The following is a 21064-nucleotide window of genomic DNA, read 5'->3' on the forward strand; positions in this document are numbered from 1 at the left end:
GGCAGAGGAACAGAAAGCCTGGTGGGTCCGCACATCTCGGGATGCTGGTACTCCACACTAATCCATTTTAAACCATCTGTGAAATTAGCAAGATTCCTTAAGTCCTTCACCTCCAAGGATTAAAAATGGCCCTGGGTCTGAGCCATCGCATGTACGCATATGTATGCATGTCTGCTATCAGCCCAAACTTCTGAGGCTGTAATCACACTTTACCCTCTACATGACAGACGCTTTTGAAAAGGTAACTACTTTGAAGACAATTTCTGCCGAATCTCTCTCCTGGCGTCTTTTCAGATGCTCTTTGAAATCTGTAGAATCTGCACTTTGTGTTATATTACATAAATATGAGCCTTCTTTGTGCAACTTACTCTCCCTGCAATTCAGCACACTCCAAAGTTGAATAGCAACACGATGCGCGGCCCGGCATGCTGCAAAGTATGTCAAAAACAAACTGAACCACTCTAAATATCTAAAAAAAGAGGAAGGCATTTCAGGGCTCTAACATCTGCTGAATGGCAGTCTGGGCTGCGAGAAGTAAACAAAAGCCATACATAGACAAAAGTTACCTGCAATGTCTCCTTGAACCGTACACATAAACAGCTCGAAAGTGCAACTCTTCAGCCCTGCAGAGTTTCGGCCAAAAGCCGTACAATGAAGTCATGAGTCAAGTCTAATGAGAAAATCAGATAAATAGCAGCTGGGCTCGGGGAAACAGCCCTCCCTGACTGATTCACTGGACTCAGTGGCAATAGCATGGAGCTCCGGAGGAGCCGCCACTTCCAGAACAGTAAAATATTGTTCCAGACGACTCCCTCCAATGTTTAGTCATCAGGGCCATGAAATAACAGGGCTGTCGCCTCCGCGCAGCAATACAGTATTAATTATTATTTGCAGCCCAAACACCTACATGTTTGTACTAACACTCTGACAGTTCATCCAAACAGGCCATTTAGAGGCTGCGACATCATTCTCCGTACTTACCAACACCCCCACCTAGCCTTCCCCCATACGTCCTAACACAGTCTTGTGCAGAGAAGTGCACCGTATCAGAGGGATTAAAACCCAGTTCCACGGAAATGACAATGATCATGTCTTTTTCCAAATTAGAACGTCAACAGCCGCCACATCTGCATGTGCCCAGAGAAGCACAAGGGCAAATGTGCAATGCCAAGTCTGCTGCCGGGGCCAAAGATTTGTAATGCAAGCTTTGTGAATTACAATAAGATTTATTGTGCAGCAATATATGTCTAATTTTCCATCTACCGCGGGGCGCTTCAGCAGCAGAGAGCTGACACAGGCGTCTATTATACACACCACAGTTAAAATGTGGTTATTTTACGCATGCTCTCGGGGGAAGGAGCTTACTGTGCACTCTGGCACTGGACAAAAAATGATTGATGAAGATAACAAAAGGAACACATAAATGGTTTTCCAAAAATGTTTTGAAGTAAGTTCTATTCCAGATCCATGTCTTTTTTTTTCTACCACGGCAAACAGAACTTGGGGAAATGATAAAAAGCTTCCCTTTCTATCTGAGATTTTTTTTTATTTCTTCATGCCAAAGCAGGTACTCAACATTTAGTAACTGATAATCTACATTACTTTTTAATGCCAAATATCATTAACTATTAAATGGATTACAACACATCCAGAAATGCAATCAAAATCATTGCTTCTATTCAGAAACATTTATTAACTGAACAATTACATTTTGCTCTAAAATTCATCAGTAATTATTCATCACAAAGAGCTATGTCAAAGAGGTGAAGCTAGCTGGGAGCAAAAAGAGAGATCCCAGTGGCCGGAATCCAAAAGATGAAAAAACTCCCGCTGTTTGGAGGGCTTGGTTTGCACCAGGACTTCCACCCTATTCCTGGCAGATGCTGCAGTCAGTCAGCAGGAGCACATATACATTAAGAATACCCTCTACATATTTGCTTGATACATTTAGGAAAACACATCAAGGTAAACATAGATGGTCCCATCTAACCTCACACTTACTCTAAAAGATTTACGAGCCAGCTCTAAACATCTATCCTTATCCCAGTTACCTTTGTTAAACGTTCAGTTCTATACTGAAAATGATGAGATATGTGGCTATTTTGTTCTGCTTTTTGTTCATTCATAAATAAATAAATAAATATAGCCTAACCTATAAGGAATTTCTCAAAGAAATTAAGGATGCACTGATATTTCTGTTTAATGCTGAAAATTATTTTCAGATCATTGTTGATAACTAATAAAATCCTAGTCTAAATAAATTAAAAAGTAAATGGCATGATGGCTCCTAACCTTCTGCTTTCCTGTTTTCCCTTTCTGGTTTCATAAACAATGTGTGTCAAACCCATTTGAAATATAATACAGCATTAGGTAAATATAAGCTCATGGTCAACATGTCCAGTTGTTTGTTGCCAAGGAAATATTTGTATTCAAGTCTGACAAATTAGAGAAGAATGTCTGTGTGCAGCACCATATTCCTTACATTTCATGCCAGAGCAAAAGAAAAGGAAATGAGCATGTGCTTTTAGCTTTAAAATTAAAATATCCACCAAAGAAAGTGTGTGTGTTCTTTCCAATTCCTAGATAAAAAAGCTACAAAACTGCACCCTTATCCGGAGCTGGAGGACTTCACTTGCAAGCTGAAACTGGTGAGTTGTTTTAGTGGAAGCAAGACAAAACTACTTGCAAAAAATCCAGTGAATTTAAAGGGATAAAAGGTCATTTTTTAATGGCAAATAACAGAGGTGGGGGCAAGTCACACATGTTCAAGTCTCAAGTCACAGTACAAACAAATCAAGCAAGTCAAGTCAGTGGCTCACCTCAAGCAAGTCAAGTCGAGTCCTGATAAGGGTCAAGTCAAGTTAAGTCACAGTATCAAACAGGAACAAATATATTTTTGCCACACGACCTTATTAATTTTTCCTCAGAAATTAACTTTTTTAATTATACATTTTAAATAATAATGTTTTAAATATAACATTTTGAAAATAGGCAAAACACTTCTTTGTATACCAATAAGTCTGTAATTGAGAAAATATTGATAAAAATACAAGATAAAAATATGTATCTCATATTGATGTTATATTAAGTTTGACCATCCTAGGAGACACAGATAATAGATGTTTGAAAATGATTTTGCACTAAATATCTCCAGTGAAGACTGGGATTCAGTCTGGGAGCACGCTAAAGAATTTCAGTGTGTAACAAAACATGCTATTCAATTTAAAATAATATGCTGACTACAAATCACCCCTTATATCAGAAATAAAATGGACCTAATTTTTTCATCGGATATAGACACCCTATTTGGACTGTTTCTTTCACTTTGCATCATTGCCTACATTGTTCTTGTAAACTATTGTCATCATGGCTCAAAACAAGAAGCCCATTGCTGTTAATGTTTATGTATCTTCCCCTATAACTTATCGATTTCTTTGATTTTATCTTAATAAGAACTAAATTGACAGCTGTGCATTTAAGGTCTGCCTAAGCTTTTTGTTTTGTTTCGTTTTTGTTTTCTGTTGGGAAAAAAAAATTATAAAAAAAAACTGAATATTGAATATGAAATGAAATGATAGGCCTACTCTATGACATTAATGCCACCAGTAAGTGGTGGCAAATCACTGCTTTATCACAGAAGCGTTCACTGAACTGATTCATTCAAAACTGATTTGTTCATGAACAAGCAAGAATGGGCCACTAATCACTCAACCGATTCGTTCAGTATTCAGTGTGTTGCTTAGAGACGCGCGTAACTCTGACTAGCTGTGGGCTGAACGGAACCGTTGGCAGCCGCGCTGAAAATATGTAAAGGATAATCAACGGCTAGCTGTGCATTAAACGATTTGAATGCACGACGTGGAGGCGAAGAACCAACGTGGTTGCTTCCGCGAAGTGCATTCAAATCGTATAATGCACAGCTAGCCGTTGATTATCCCGTTTATGCCATGGTCATTTGCCAGCATTCACATATTAAAGATGTTAATAATATTTGCGCTGCAATATTTGACCGGAACGATAAAAATGACGGTTGTATTACTATTCAACTGTAACTCTATGTTACTATGGTTACTAATGTTTATAGGAAGCCATTCTTGAGGTGTGGCAACCGTAGTATAAGCGGAATAATTGACTTCGGTCGTCAATTATTCCTTACTTCACTTATGCTTTTGGAAATAAGTTATTTTCATTTTTGAACCTCTAACCATTTTACAGTCTAATAACAATAGGCCTAATAATGTTTTATTTTTATAGCGCCTTTCAAGAACCCAAGGACTCTTTACAAAATAATACAAGCAATTGGCAAACAAAGTACACCAGACAATCAGAGGGGACATTCAGACAAACAAGTGTTGACAACAAAGAACTACAGATAATTAACAACAAGGGGTCATGCAATCATATGATGAACATCAATTATGTCATAAATTAATGAAGCAAATAAAATCAAAGCTGATGTTATGTCCATTTAATTAATTCCTTAATAAAATACTGTAGAAGGTCAAGTGCATTGCATTGTGGGATACGATAATCCATTCAGTAAGCGCTGCTGAACACTGTGCGTTGTCTTATTCCAGAACCAAGCCAGACCTTGATCAGGTAAACCTAAACATAATGCCTCAGTTTCAATGAGGTTGTGCATTTAAAAATCACTGGTAGGCCTTTCAGCTCGAGAGACCGAGAAGAGAGAGAGAAAAAATAAATAAAAAATACAAGGCAACATTTTCAGTCAGTGGAATATGACAGAAATGGACAACTCCCTGGTTAGTGCACTAAGGCCTACTGAACTAGGAAACTGACTGAGACACCTGTAGTATTTTTGCATACAGAATATTTGCAAACTCTGCACTGTCTACATAGTAAGTATGCACAATATATAACTTACAGCAGCAAGTGTAGTATGCTTTTGCAAACATAGGCCCAAGTCCCTTTAGTAAATTCACTCAGGGGATATTCATAACGTCCTTAATGTTATGAAGTAACTATCTAGTTGAAAGATTGAATTCTGTGCCAGAATTAGCCTACGTTTTAATAACATTTCAAAGAGGGATAAAATCTGACAATAATTACATTAAAAAAAATTTCCTCTCAAGCTGAACTCGTAAACGAACAAACAAACAAACAAACAAAAAAACTATTTTTGAATCTGAATTTGGGGACATTCTAAAACGCTTAACGTGAAAAACGCTTAACGTGGCTTAACGTACCTAAACATCGAACAGGGAAACCCAAATTTCTGTCAAACCTTACTTGTAATAAACACTTTCTGCTATCAAAAGAACGAGCTCTTATTCAGTGTCTAAAGTGAATAATTTAATGTTAAGCGTTCTCCACCGTAGAAGTCCATTATAAGGAAACAGCTTAACGTGATATTATTCACTTTATACGATGAAGAGCTCTTTTTTGACAGCAGAAAGTGTTTATTATAAGTACAATTTGACAGAAGTTTGTTTTCCCCCGGTCATTGTTAAGGTACATACGTTAAGCTGTTTATATATATATATATATATATATATATATATATGGGTGATTCTTAGACTATGTGCACTTTTATGTTCTTTGGTCATATTTTTAAAAATACATATAATTTTGGACAAATTCCTCTTTCTTTGTCAAACTAACAATAAAACCACCTTTAAAACTTTTTACTACCTTTCTATTATGATTTTTTCATACTTTTCACCCTCCTTATAGGTGTCAAAATGACTGTTTTCTCCTTGTCGCACACCCAGACTTTTAAATTTCAACAATGAAAATACAGTTTAAAAATATGACTTATCTGGTAACTATTAATGTACCTGAATAAAGCACTAGTAAAATAATTAAAATACATTATAGTATTTAATGTGAGACCACTATCAATATTACTTTTTATACAAAATATAGCTGTTGCACAGTATTGGTGTCATTTCCACCACAACACTGTAATGTCCCTTTAAAAAGTTTGTGTGAAAGATTGGTTAGGTGATTTCCATGGAAATGTTCAGTGACATCAGAGCACATGTTGGACATGGAGGAAATTTAAATTTTCATCAACAACAAATGGAAGAAAAATCAAGGTAAATATTGCTTGATCAGTTAATATATTTATTCTAGTCATTTCCAAGCATACTGTATTTTCAAGGGTGTTTTAAAAACCTAAAAATTTTAAGTTAAATAAGAGTATTTTGCATACATGAAATGCTAAGTATTAATTCAAAGCTAATCAGTGAAGCTATCTTCCATTTTTTCACCAAAAACTACAGAAATGTCATTTCCACCACACTGCCTCTGTGGTGGAAATGACATTTATGGTTACAAAGTACAATTGATATGTTTAATGACTTTGTGAACTGAGTTTAATGAGTGTGATGAGTTTAAGACTTTTTCAAATAAATATCTCTGATGTTTCTCTAAATTCAGGTTAATTCATTGTCATTTCCACAACACCCTGTCATTTCCATCACCACACATTTTTTTAAAATATTGAAAAAGTTCTCATCACACATTAAAAATGTATCCACAATTTATGAGATCATGCTCTACTTAATATAAAAATTCAAGTTATTTATTTTCTAATAAGCTCTTACCCAAACCAATATTAAATTTCAGAGTGTGACAGGTGTATGGTTCAGCATTTGGTCCTTAGGGCAGTTAATTTATCTCATTGACAAATGTATAATTATTGTACATTGTGAAAAAACTGGTAAAACTAGTTAGAAGAATGATCTTAGACAATTCTTGAGTGGCATACGTTAATCTATTTTTAAATAACGGCTGTATATTGGGATGTGGTGGAAATGACATTTGTTCATTGCAGGTCGGAAAAATGTAAAACATTAACAATTTCTCTTGTTAATTCCTCTTAATTAGTTTTTTTCTCTTACAGACCTTAAAACTAGACAAATTATATATATATATATATATATATATATATATATACATATATATATATAGCTTCTGCAGAGACCACTATCGTGATTCAACTCTTTTAATGGCCAAATTCACCAAAAGTTTCCGTAACTGGACAATACGAGACGATTACTACACAACGTCTAACAATCAACTAAACCATGTTCAAAACGTATCCATTTGGCATTTCCCGTTACGGAAAAAACAGCCCTTGTCGTGTTATATAACCGTACCCACCTGCACGCTCTGCTGTTCTCCCGCGTTCACAGGTCCACGTGCCGCTGAAACGTTGTTGGCAATTGAACTGATCGCATATGTCTGAAGAAACAAAATCACCCGACAAATAACTATAAATGTAATTTTAAATATTATGCTTTTTAGCGAGCAATTTCATCAGTGTGCAGTGAACATGTTTATGCACAGATTAGTGTGATTACATTTGAATTTACCCTTGAACCTAGAGCTCACTGTTTCAGAAGTAGGCAAGAAAGGAATTTAGAAATGTATGTGTCCAAGGACATCTATATATTTTTATATAAAATATTAATTGATATGACATTTTCTTTTAATTTATCACTTAGCCCAAACTTTTTAGCACACAAAATATTCTACCTATATTGCACAGCTGTAACTGTTACGCTTGGAGGTGCAATGTTGATAGAGTAGGATGAATTAGCATGCCATTAAATAGCTCTTGTCATTGGATCTATTATAATAATCAGGTCAACCATAATCATTATTAGCTTTGTTGTCCATCTAAGTAACCTTCTGGTGGAATGTGTGCAAGGGAAAAAAAACAAGGCATCTGTTATCAAGGCTGCCACATAATATGTAAATTGTTTGCATGTGTGAAGTTTACTTCTTTGCTTACTGATACACAAAAGTATGTAAATGTTTGAATTCTCTTAAGTCGCATTTCTACTTCAGCTAGTGCATTTATTATGGCAGTTCATATTACGCTTAAGGCACATTAAGTAAATTCATTAACTACTCACTTTAGCACAACAAACTCCCAGTGTCAAATAAATTCCAAATAATTCACTCATTTGAAAACTTCTGGTTAAATAATATACCGACAACCAAACACTATTTAAAAAAAATACAACACACAACAAATAAAACAAAATGTCTCTTTAATTTGTAAGTGTCAACAGCAGTACAAAAGATGGAGTGATGGTGAGACGATTTTGTCATATGTGTGTGTACTCTATCTTTTATGGAAAAAGAGGAACTCTTGAGGTAAATAAGCAAACAGACAGGAACACCCTCATCTGCCGTCGTACATCAGTGAATTGAGAATATACTGTAAAAATGGTGTTACATTACAATATGCCAAATGCTGCTTGTGGGGAGAACAACCTAGATATTTGTACAATCCACTAAGGTGTCTATATACACCAAAATGTGTCACTCATCTGGTTTATTTTATTTGATATAATAATACTACCATTACAGAGAAGACTGGTCTCTGGACATACAACTGTAGCATTAATTAGTTTACCTCACGTCAATACTGCACATGGAAACCAATGACTTGCTGGTTTACATACTAAAGCCAAGCAAAAAATATTTTTAGTACCTTTTTTTCTTTTTTTTTTTAAAACAATAATATCCTTAGCAAATAGCTGTCTTTTGTACTGTATAAAGAAGAATGTGAACACAAATGTGATGGCAACCTTTTTAAGTTCAATTAAAAACTTTACACTGGACTGTACAAGATATTATGATAAACTATTTACATTTTTAGACTTAAAACTTTTTTTTTTTTTTTCTCCAAAAGCAGCAACAGATACTATTCTATATCTCTAACGCCCAAACAATAATACCTGCCATGGGTCTATGTACCTGCTGAGAAACCGGTCTCTACATACACACTCACGCACACACACACACACACACAAAGACAAAATGAAAGAAAAGTGTTATCAGGCTGCTAGCGGGATTCGAAACAAGAGTGTACCTAGCGACAGAGGAGCCACACACAGTGTTGCTTGAGAGACTACAGAAATCTAAAAGCAAAGTACCATTGACAACAGCATACGTTGTCCCTGACAGCAACATTTTACTCTTCTGAACAGCAGCTAGCATGTCAGTCCAGCATGTCAGTGAATTGTGCTGATTAAATTAACAAAAACTATCCCACAATATACATCACAAAAGTCCATACCAAAAAAAAAAAAAAGCATTACAGTAAGATAAGTAGAAACACCCAAGCTTTGTCCTCAGTTATTGTACCTACTTTGCATTAACATGGCAGTGATAGTTAAAAAAGAAATGTCATTTAGACTGGCTGTTGACTGGATGGGAAATGGTCTATTAAACACTATGAAGCAACACAGAGAAAAATACTGTATGAAAACCTCAAATGCACAGAGTGGGTCTGCATTGTGCAGCATTAAAACAAAAACAAACAAACTCATAAATATTTGCACATCCCCAATGGATTAAATGCTCAGCGAAAAACTCACGTTTTCAGATGAAGCTGTACTGTACGACACGCCACAACTGATGCCCCACAATTACATTTTCTCTCATTCAAATTTGGCACAAAACCAATTGTTAAAGAACTTCAGCAAGTACCTCAACATTTAGAAAACAATTTGTAAAATAAAATAAAAAATACGTACATGGATTTCAAGATTTGTCCTTTGCTACAGAGTGCACCAACAACATAGCAAATGGCTGGTTAACTCAGCATGGAGTGCGAGGTTCATCACTTAAACACATGGAAGTGAGATGCCTGGGTGTCTCAGCTGTGTCTCCAATACTACTCAATCAACAGGGATGTGAATTCAGCAACTACATGAGGTACAGTGAATTGTCAGTTTGTGATTTCGTTCTTTTTTCCTAAGTACAACAACCAAAAACATACACACACACTAAAAAGAAGAAAAAAAAGTAAAATACATAATTTATACTTCAGCAAGTATCCATGAACAAAAATAGAATTCTATTTTCCTATGTTATATTTACAATGAAAAGGAAAAAAAAAAAAATCTAATGAGATGGAGATTTAAAAAAAAAAAAAAAAAAAAGAAACTTTGTTTTGAGCTCCAATCCATTTTGAAATTTCACTGTTTTATTCTTGTTCTCTGATTGTCCTTTAATTCTGTTCTACTGACACTTTTAGAGCCAATAATGGCTAATAAATACAATAAAATGTCTATATGCACTAGAGAGCTTCAAATACAATATACAACACAAACATACATGACCATTAAAATGTGCTACTGAAGTCCGGTGTGTCTCAGTTGGCCAGTCACTACGCGAGCCTCTCCGTCGAGTTTACTGCTCTTTCTCCCCTAGGCAGCACTGGAGCTTAAACAAAGTGTTCATTCATCACGTGTCTTTGCATAAATAAACAAAATATGTCAAGAGAAAAATGACTCAAATCTGGCAACTGTGAGGCGCACTCACATGAGTCCAAACAGGTGACTTGTTCATGTAGGTTTTTTCTTTTTTTTTCCTCGCACAACGGCTTCACATTAGTCAGAATTGATAAAAATACCATTTATATCCAGTGCTTGTAACACTTTTGAATCATTGTCTCCGTGTGAGATTGAAATTGTCTCTTTTTTCGTTTTTTTCCTTTTTTAATCTATACAAGCGCAATCAAGTTTCAGTCCCAACAACAGTCCTTTTGTCTGCTACCAGCCTACAGAATTGGCTTGGCATGGTCAAGGAAATATGTACAAATCACGTACAAATCAACCAATCCACCAGCAAACAGATATAACAGCTTTAAACAATAAACGTTGGCTTGTAAGCAGGGAAGAAAAAAAAAAAAAATGAACGCGGATGTCAAGGGACACCCAGCCAAGTACTGTACCTTGTAAAAATCACAACAAACTTAAACAAAACCAACAAAATAAAAGGTACGAATACAAGCTTCTAAAGAAGTGCTCAAAACTTCTATGAATTAAAAGTAAATGCTTTTCAAAGAGGGGTGCTGAGGAGAAAAGTCAATGCTTCAACTGCTGGGAGAAGTAAGCGCTAAATAGCCATCGGTACCTTTTAGACCTTTGGAGGTAATGCAGTGACCAGCAGCCTCGCTGTGACATTTCCTGTCTATTCTAATCTCTGGGTTACTGATGAAACAGACAGGTTCAAGGGCAAAGGCAAAATAGCGGGACTCATGCATTAATAATGCCGTATTTCAGATGATACCGACTCGTCAGTCATTTTAATAATCCCCCACAGCTTGATCTACTTGTTCCATCTGCTCGCTAGCACCTCATGGCTGCTTCTGGCCGCGGCCTTTCGCGAGCGCTTTGATGGAGAGAGGGCACAATAAACCACATGGGCCTCGTCTCCATTGTTCGCTACCTTTCTCCTGGGCGCGGGCCGATGACGGGAGCCAGATGGCAGCCCCTTGAGGCAGGGTGTGCGCTGGGCAGAGGTCAGGCGAGTGGAGGTGAATGGCACTCGAACCCTGTAGGAGCCTTCGGTAGGGCCAAAGCCTAAAACAAGAGGCCCTGACCGCTGGCTGCTTCTTGGCTGTCCTTCCGCACGGAAACAACCTGAGATCTGTTCTGCTGCCGGAACGAGCGGATAATTTAGTAGAGGCGCAGGACTGCCTATTTGAATTGTTTTTTTTGGGGGGTTTTTTTAAGTGCTCAAAAAACTGATTTCAATTTGCCAAAAAAAGAAAAAATGGCAGATTTGTCTTTGTGCATTTTCAAATGTATTTGTTTCAGAACATATATTTAAACGAAAATACAAAGTATCTCAAATTTTAGAAAATAAGTGCCATTATTCGTTTAGGTAAATTTCTCCTGAACTCTCTGCATAACTGGCCAAAACATCCTGATAAACTGGATGTTCTCTTAAGACTTAACGATGAACACACTGCAGAAGCCCAAAGGGCGTACGCTCTGCTTTAAGACTATTTCCATCAGTTAAGATTACAATGTCTACAAGACTTAAGCGTAAATAAAAAAGACTTTGAACTTGCTGCCCTGGAAAACAGGGCTAAAGACTTTAGCAGAATGGCGTGTACATATTGTACAACAGCAATTTGTGATTGTAATACACCAAAGCTGCCTTTCGCTGCCTGTCCAATTTTGCAGATTGGATGCCATTTGGCCCCTTGGCATTCTGGCCTGATTACAATCACTGTGATTAAGAACCGAGCGGGTAAGACTGAACTAGACGAGGACGGTGGTCGGGGCGATCACTGCATTGAACCTCCTGGAGAACTATGACATTCTTAGTTCCTGAGCATTTGGACGTGGTTGTCAATGGAGAGGAGAAATAAAAGTGGGCTTTGTAGATACGATTGCAAGGATTGTCTAAGACTCATGCAGTCTCTTCCTTAAGACTTTCAAATTTAAGATTTAAGAGCAGGAAGCTTATGATATGTTTGGCACATCTGGACTTGTAGTAGTAGTAGTAATAATAATAATAATAATAATAACGAGAACAACAATAATAATGGGGGAGTTTTAGGCTTTCCCTCTATGGTTCAAATATATGGACTTCTTCAGTTTTATCGTATTATGAAATGTCAAATGAAGTGTCGTCTTTTTCATTTTAAATAGTTCTGATTAAAAACATTCACAAGCTGTTGGCTGGTACAGCATACCTGAGTGAGATATAGAACCCCATCGAAAACAGTAATGTACGCTTCAAAAGAAAAAAACAATACATGTGTAAATCCATATGAATTTAAGTAAGACTGTGAGTTATGCATTCATATGAAATGTTTCAATCGTCAAGTCCTATTATTTAAAAATGTCGTAGGAAATACCCTAAATTGTCCATGATCAAAAAAAATTCAATAAAATAACAATAAAAAAAAAGCCAAAATAAAACACAATCAAATTGTTTCACACTCGGAGAAACACTTAAGACCAATAGCTGTTAAATCTGCAGGAGCCACATCTGCATGCTGGCTCCCAAAACGTATTTCATCAGAAACAAGTTTTTTTGTTTTTTTTTTGTTTTTTTTTTGTTCTCTTTTTCATCTTCTTCAGTCTTCCCTCTAATAAAAGGATATTCTTCGCTGGCTGTTTTCGCCTCAGTTGGCACTGACCGGCTCCTGTGTGTCATTCTCACTACTGTAGTCCGATTTGGGCTCGTCCTCAAAGTCCTCATACATGTCCATCTCGTCTTCTCCGTTCACGGGGTCGCTAGACACCAAGGTGCCCGGTTCCATCTTCATGTTGAAGGTGCTCTGGATGACAGGGATGGTGGGCTCGGGGCTGGCCGAGGCACTGGAGCAGTCTGACGTCATGTGAGGGGAGGGCGTAGTGGTCGCCATTGTTATGGCACCAGGGTAGACGACACCTGCGCTGGTGGTGATGGGGATCTGCGTCTGTGGCTGCTGCCTGATACAGAGGTGAAGAAACAGACAGATTTACGCTCATGAAGTGCCAGGGTGCGCTTTTGCTTTTCGCAAAGCTCAGAGAAGCTTAAGAGCTTTTAAGAGACGAATGACAAGTTTAAGGTTTTTCAAGGAAAACAATTACGGTCTCGGGGAGTTAGAGAATGGAAAGAATGTACAGAAGCACACAAAACGCTGGTCGAAAGCATAAAGCTTGTGCAGTTTTAAACACCGGCTTGAATGGAACGTGCCCAGCCGGTAGCCCTGTAAAAATGATTCCCAATCAGCGACAACGATTTGGGAACGATTGTGAAAATGACACTCGTTTCTTTCTGGGTGACAAAGCCAATTGGTTGGTAGAGACACAGTCTCCTGATCTTTAACAAGCTGATTGATACTCCAGCGCTCGTATTTCTTGCTGTTGAAGTGGAAACACCTGGAGCAGGCATTTTCTTCACTCACCACACGCAGTAAATTATAGAGTTGAGCTCCAAACATCTGCCCTGCAGCCCTCTCTACATTCATACTCGACTCTAATATCCTAAAATAATGGCTACGTGAGTCCCGCTGCCCTCTGTAACCATCTAAATGTGATAAACCACTACTTTCAGGCAGCTGAAAGAAAATACTATTTTGTCAATGGGATTCAACCCAGGGCCATATAGTGCATTTCCCCTCCTCTGAGAAAAAATAAATTTACCACAGCATATAATCACAAAGGGAGCGTGTAGGCAACAAAAGGCTGCGCTCGCTTTGCTTTGAAGCGTATATTAAAATTAAGTGCGAGGGCCATATAACGTGACAAATGAGCTAAGTGGTTGAATTACTCCAATCAACCTGATTAAAGGGTCACTGGCTTTACACCAGGAGTTGGCACATGGTATGGAGTCATTACCTGCCTATTGTGAGAGCTCTAAGCTGGCTTTATGAACAGCGTATAGGGGTTTAACAGAGGGCAGGGCATCTTGGACGGCCGCCTGCTATTGTTCGTGCCGTTTTTCCAACGTGCACCTACCCCACAGTGAAGAACTGCCTCATCTCCTGCCTCCTCGACCTCATCATCTGCTTGTACTCGCCTATGCGCAGCTTCTTGCCGTCGATGATGCAGGTGCGCTTGGGCCGGGGCTTGTACTTGTAGTTGGGATACTTCTCCAGGTGGATCTTGCTGAGCCGTGCCTGCTCCTCATAATACGGTTGTTTCTCCTGGTTCGTCATGGACTTCCAGCGAGATCCTGTTGACCACAGTTGAGAAGTTAGAAGTGAAAAATGATCATTATTTATCTATTATTTATTTTTGGAGAAAGCATGACTTCTAATCATATTTTATAGCTACATTTTATTTTTAGATAAATGAATTACAATTTAATTAAAGTTTTTTTTTCATGGAGAAAAAATGGCTTTAAATACATTTTACAATTTTAATTTATTATAAAAACCATTAATGTTTAATTCAATATATTTTAATACAATGAATAAAATTAATAATATTTAAATATATTTTTACATTTAGAGACGAGACGAGCATCAACAACGTCAACAAAATAACTACATTATCCTGGGGCAAGCACTGCTTTTGTGAATGGAGGGTAACTGCATTACTGTTACCGTTTCTGCATTAGTGAAAACAACAGGCCAGTAAATATCTCCAGCCTTCAGAAACGTCCGGGCTGACGGGTCTTTTAGTTGCTGTGATCTATTGACTCTCTGGACTGGGGGACAAGACCCATTTAGCCCTGTCATTTTTCATGACAAACACTGCCCACGTGACAGCCACTAAATCCATCTAATTGAGCTGCTCCTGCGGGCATCATGCCATCAAGTTTAACCGTGCTCGTCTGTTTGAGATGCATTGAATTGTGTGGAATTACTTGCAAAAGAAGATTAGGCAGGTGTGGTAATAGCCTGAACATCTTATTCACAGCATACATTTTGCATAGTAGCTTTGTAATGCTGAGATGCTTGTCTATCGATTGCTAAGAGGGCAGAAACTGCCTTGGCGATATTCATTTGCATATTTTGTGCAATTCAAGGTCCGGTGTACTATAATACTTAAATGTCTAGTCAATCAACATAACACTCAGCCTTTCTTAATGGTCCAATTCAGCTACATTTTAGTCTTGTAAGTCTTGGTTTTGATCCAAAACAGTGGGCTGTTTCAGTTTGGTAAAAACAGACCCTCCCTTTACTTCAACAGAGGTTCAGTTCATTTCAAAATTCTGAATTAAAACACATTTAATACATGTACATCAGAAAATGTCATGTGACTTCGCTTTCGAGTCTCAACATATTTTCTATTGCTATTTTTTGCCAATTTCCTGGAAGCAATGACCTTGTTTTCTTAAATGCAAAGAATAGAAATGCTGCTTATTTCGCAAGTGATTTCACAATATTCCACAATATTCCCAAAAATCGGGGGGGATTTTTGGGAAGTAACTACTTCCTTGAGTAGTTACTTTGAAGGAAAGTAAAGTAATTTCAATAAGTAGAATGACTGTTTAAATGGCTGTGTTTAAAAAAAGACTATTGGGTTAACGCGATCCAAAACAAGCAACGACATTTTCAACAGTTTCTGAAGCACTCTACAATAGTTCCCTGGATACCAGTTCAGTTTATTCTTATGGAGCATGGCGTAATCCCAAATGAAAACAGAAAGGCTAACGCAGACGGCCATGGCTGCTGGTCGTGATTGATTTGGGGGATTTGACTTACCCAAGATTTTGCTGATGTTGGAGTTGTGCATGTCTGGGAAGGCCTGAAGGATTTTGCGGCGCTCATCTTTGGCCCAGACCATGAAGGCGTTCATGGGCCGTTTGATGTGAGGTTCGTTGCTGTTCCTTCCCCGGGGTTCCCTGTAGACCCGTGCCTCGGTAGTGCTGGCGCCTCCTGTTGGCCAACAATAATACTGATGTGGTTTATCTGCAGAGCCATTCAGTTCCTTACACCCTAGGAACACCAGAGCAAGAAGGAGAGAGCGGGTGCAAACCGTTAATCAACTTAGTAGTGCAGGGCATCCGTCAGCACATCAGAGTGAATGGAGCTGAACCAGAGAAGCTGGGTTTGGGGATCCCGAGAGGCCTGCAGCTGTATCTTATACTCCAGGCTGCCCATCCCAGAACTGGATGGGACAAGCCCATGTTTTGGAGTGTAGAACAAGACGGCATTGTTGGTCAAGGAACTCCTGATGAGTGAAAACTAGCTCAAACCAGACGAGTAGGACCCTGACTATGATGCCTTTTAAATATTTTGTCTGGGTCACAGCGTTCGTACATTCGAACAGCCTTACGTTTCTGGATGACTGTCGTAATGTTTCTCCTGCTATGAGTAATAACGGTAATGCTCTGAATAACAAATGTGGCACAAGGGTGTTTGTGTAAGGGAGGTAAAATTAGGAGGAGGATCTGTGCCAATGTCCTGACAAAACATACATCTCCATGTGATTGCTTTCAATGTGCTAACACATAGAGTCTGACAAAGGGCAGGCCTAGTGGATAAACACGGGACGGTAAAAAAAAATTAATAAAATAAAAACTAGGTTTCTGTATTTAAATGATCACAGGTTTCACACACTAGAGTTAGTGAATGCGGCCTGGTGGGAGTGCGACTTGAACAGACTTGAAGGAGTGTAACTCCTCAATCAGGCCATTCACAATCAGCATGTGTGTCCTCCAGTTTCTGTATTTAACTTTACAGCAGAGTGAAAATGATTCTGTTTGCATGCGCATTTGCTTCCTTTTATATGTAAGATGTGAAAGAATTAAATAAAAGCTGTATGAATATTTCAACAAACAAAAACATGTTGATAAACAAGGCTTGAAAAATAAAACAAACAAAAAAAAGCCTTCCCATATGCTACGATACATCTTTAATGATCCAAAAACTGGATAAGAAGGCTTGGAATCAGCCATGAATATTTCATCATCCACATGTGATGTGTATTCATTAGGACCCTGAAACTTCAAGTCTTGGCACACGGTACCTGCTTTTGATTTCTATTATCACTGGTGTTGATAAACAAAATAAAAACTCCAGCTAAGTAATGGATCTTGGCACTACACCGCTATTAAAGCACCGGGATACCGAGACCATTTCGAGGGCAGCGCGTTGCTCAAAGGAGGAGGAGTGGGAAAATAGGCAATGTCGAAGAGCCACCTTCTCTATGCATACACACACACACACTTGTGCCACATTGGGGCCCGGAGAGAGAAAGAGACAAAGTCTAAGTTTCAGACATCCAGCAGGAGGCTCTATCCTCCAGGCCCTGCTGGGCAGAACGGCTTTGCCCACAGGGCCCAAAAGATCCATTTACACATGTCATGTTTAACAATCATAATAATCCAGAAAGGGCTGCTGTTTATCTGGCTGCCCAGCTCCACACAGTCATGGTGCATCAGTCAGGGTCTCTCTGATCTTGCCTCTCCACAACTTTGTAGTACTACAAGCAGCCGCCTCGTCCCAGCCTCTTCCGTCGGGATTATACGGCGACGGCGTTCCCCGCACAGTACATTAATTTCATTTAGCACGCGCTCACCGTGCAGGATAAATTGATTTCACTTTGTTTGGCTTTGACAGCCATGTTTATTGTGCAATGAAATGTAGTGTGGCGTAGGGCTGACAGTATCCATCAACGTTGGGCAATCTGCTGACTGCCGGGGCCAGATGAAGGCATTCATTACCTTGCCAACCCTAGCTCGCTCGCTCGCTCGGCTACCTCGCCCAGACACGACCGCCACTGTCTGCTCAGGGGGAGGGGGGATGGCCGGCCCTAATTTACGATTCGCCCCATGCCATTACTTTACCACTGACACTGATTCAGCAATTTATATACTGGCATGCAAGCAGATATAGGCAGAGGTGAGCAGCTTACATGCAGGAAACCAGCAGCTGGACTTTTAAATTGCAGATCGGATTCATTTTTCTGTGTCGCTGAGAGAGGGCGAGAGCAACCAGGGTTGGTTGTAATAATCATCTCATGCCCTGTTGTTGCTGTAGTGCGTCAGTAGACACAGACTCAGCGCTCTCAGTCATTTGAGCGGACCGCAGGAATGAGAGCCGACTTACAGAGTGCCGGTGCTCTGCGGGACGAGATGAGCGGCGGCCCCTGGCACAGAGCCCCGCTCGCAGACACGGGTGGTCCGTGCCCCCCCACCCCATTGCAATCATGATGTGCCTTAATCAAAAGCAGCCAAAGAGCTGGCAGCGAGGTCGGCTCGTGCGACGTCACCCCGCATCTACAACATGCAATTTACAACCCTCTGCTTTTTTTCCTGGCTTGTTGTTGTTTAATAAGAAAGCTTACATGCTTCTGACATTTACAAATTAGCATTAATTGACGTTTTTCCCCCTGTGCGGCTCTTTTAGGAAGCACCTAGTTAGGTGTGTTATTGTGTAAATAAATGCAGATGTTTCGGGATGCCACGGGAGACCCCCTGAGGTGTGTGAGGGTGGGGGGGGGCGAGACGGCAGGAGGCTTCTAATCGACTTTATTGTGATTTATGAGACCCGGTGCCCAACATGACAGAGCGATACAAGAATCTCTATTTAATTTGTCTCTCCCGGTGAACAGGAGGGAGAGCAGAGGGGGACTGTATGAATTACAGAGAAAGAGAGAGAGCGCTCGCGTGGAAGCGTACGAGGGAAAGGGGCCCCGCGGCCCGGCACACCTGCCTGCAGCAGGCCCAGACTCGACGGTACGCGGAACGGAGCCAAAAGGCTGAGCCTCTCAGGCTCTCGCTGCAGCTAGCCTTTTGTTCTGAGGGCACACACAGACTGTCACACAAGAATCCGCTTGGAGAAACAAGCAACAATCACGCAAACCTGCCAGGCCCTCTGCGGACGATCCAATAAAGAAAGATACGCCTTTCTGCAAAGGTATTTAGCGCTGACAATGGCAGTCTCTTCTAACGCCCACAGACAGATATGACACAATGCTCAGCTCTCCCATTCATGTCAGCACTCATATTCCGCTAATTAAACCATTACAACTTACATGTGATTTAAGCCCACCACTTTAACGTGCCAATTGTTGAGTTGCACCCAGCTGGATATTTGGAATTCTACTCTAGAGTATATATACGGACAAAAGCGTGACTTGTTAGCGCATGTTTCTTTAAGCTATTGTTTCTCATGCCTCTCGCCCTGCATGTTGTAAGGTCTTGAAGAGGGCCATGCTAAATTCATTTTCTCACTACACCATTTCGATGAAAGGAGTCCTGGGCTCACGTGCAGACTATAGAGACAGTAAAACTGGATAAAGAACCGGCAATGGGAATGCTGGGAAAACAGACATACACAAGACACACACACGAGTGTGATAAAACTATAGGTTTTGATCTAGGGATTTCAAAATCAAAAATTAAAAATAATAATAAAATAAAAAGGTAATATTAATTCTTGCAATTGTAAGTTTATATCTTAAAATTGTTAGTTTATTTGTCTTGACTTTATATTATACTGTATGACTTCATATCTGACAATGTGTCTTTTTTCTATGGCCTATTTAATTTAAATTAAAAATTTTTTTACTAAATTTTTCATTTTTACTCTGTGGCAGAAATGGGCTTGCATATTTACCACTGTTCAAAAAGCTGAGGACAGTAATATTTATTTAATTATATTTATTCAGCAAGGACACACTGAATTGGTCAAAAGTGACAGTAAAGACATGTATGATGTTACAGAAGATTTCTCTTTGAAATAAATGCTGTTATTTTGAACTTTCTATTTATCCAAAAATCCTGAAAAAAACTTGAAAGCATATTAGCATATTAGAATAATTTCTGAAGAATCATGTGACACTAAAGACTGAAATAATGGCTGCTGAAAGCATTTTTTAAATTTTAACTCAAATAAAAGATTTTAGAGTGCAGAACAACCTTTATAAATATAGGTCTTGGCAGCTAACCAGCTGGGAGAGCGCAGTGAATTGTATTGATCAAATAAATGCAGCATTGATGGCCATACAAGAAAATATAAAAAACAAAAATCTTACAGAGTAGTGTAGATCCTTGTGTATCTTCATATTATGACATAGCATGGTGTAGTTTATCATACTCCTTTATAAAACGATCGTCTAACACACAAAAATGTCTGATTGAGCTTTTGGTTCCTTTGCTTTGACTGCAGTGAACCTCAGATTGCTAGTCTATAATAATTCAGCGATAACCTTGCCACAATTGAACCATATTCATAAATAATACAGCATTAACATAGCTCAGAGATTACAAAGTCAAGCAGTTAATCAATCCTGGCCAACGTTCATTTTGGCCGGCATTGTCTCAAAAGCGTGCTGATATTACCTCGACTTCCTGCCCCTGGAATCTCTCAACACAACCTTTGTTCTGCTAAGACCCCCGTCTGACAGAGATAGTTTAAACACACGCACGACCCGACCCGTTCGGCAAACAAAACTCATACGCTGCCATATGTGAATGAACAAAGGGGCCATACTAAAGCCTTTTGTGGTATTAGTTAATGTTTTTCATCTGAGCTTAAAAAGACCTAATGACTTTGCGGTGAGCTGATGCATGTGGCTCGTGGCTTTTTGCGAAATGAAGGAAATTCTATCTATTTCCATACCCCGCCGTTATTTTCCAACGGCCTCTCTCTCGTTAGAACTTTGGCAGCTGTTAATTTGGTTGCTGCATGCTTTGCAAATATTAGTTCAAGCAACCTAAAGCTTTCTGCGAGTTACAGCAGTGACAGAGAGCTGTTTTACACCCCAAGCCTTTTCCAATATAACGTGTCTTTTCAGCAGGCAGGACCTCCGTACAAGGAAGCATGCAGCCGTTACGGACCCACTCAGTAATTTTCCTCTGCTCTCCGTGGCAGTTACTGTATGAGCCTGTTTGC

General features: G+C 39.1%; 1 protein-coding gene across 6 annotated transcripts in view; it reads right to left on the reverse strand.

Moving 5' to 3' along the window:
* Positions 1 to 7954: 7954 nt before the first annotated feature.
* sox6 (SRY-box transcription factor 6) overlaps positions 7955 to 21064 on the reverse strand; it is a 112978-nt gene continuing 99868 nt past the window's right edge. For 2 of the 6 annotated variants that reach the window (XM_058781375.1, XM_058781379.1), the window contains exons 13-15: positions 15926 to 16159; positions 14232 to 14448; positions 7955 to 13220 (exon numbers count right to left, since the gene is read on the reverse strand). In XM_058781375.1, the coding sequence (XP_058637358.1) occupies positions 12911 to 13220; positions 14232 to 14448; positions 15926 to 16159 (761 nt within the window). In that variant the 3' untranslated portion in view covers positions 7955 to 12910. The remainder of the gene's footprint in view (positions 13221 to 14231; positions 14449 to 15925; positions 16160 to 21064) is intronic. The other 4 variants (XM_058781377.1, XM_058781376.1, XM_058781378.1 and 1 more) reach the window with 4 other exon arrangements.

Source organism: Onychostoma macrolepis, chromosome 07 (assembly GCF_012432095.1).
Source record: "Onychostoma macrolepis isolate SWU-2019 chromosome 07, ASM1243209v1, whole genome shotgun sequence".
NCBI lineage: Eukaryota > Metazoa > Chordata > Actinopteri > Cypriniformes > Cyprinidae > Onychostoma > Onychostoma macrolepis.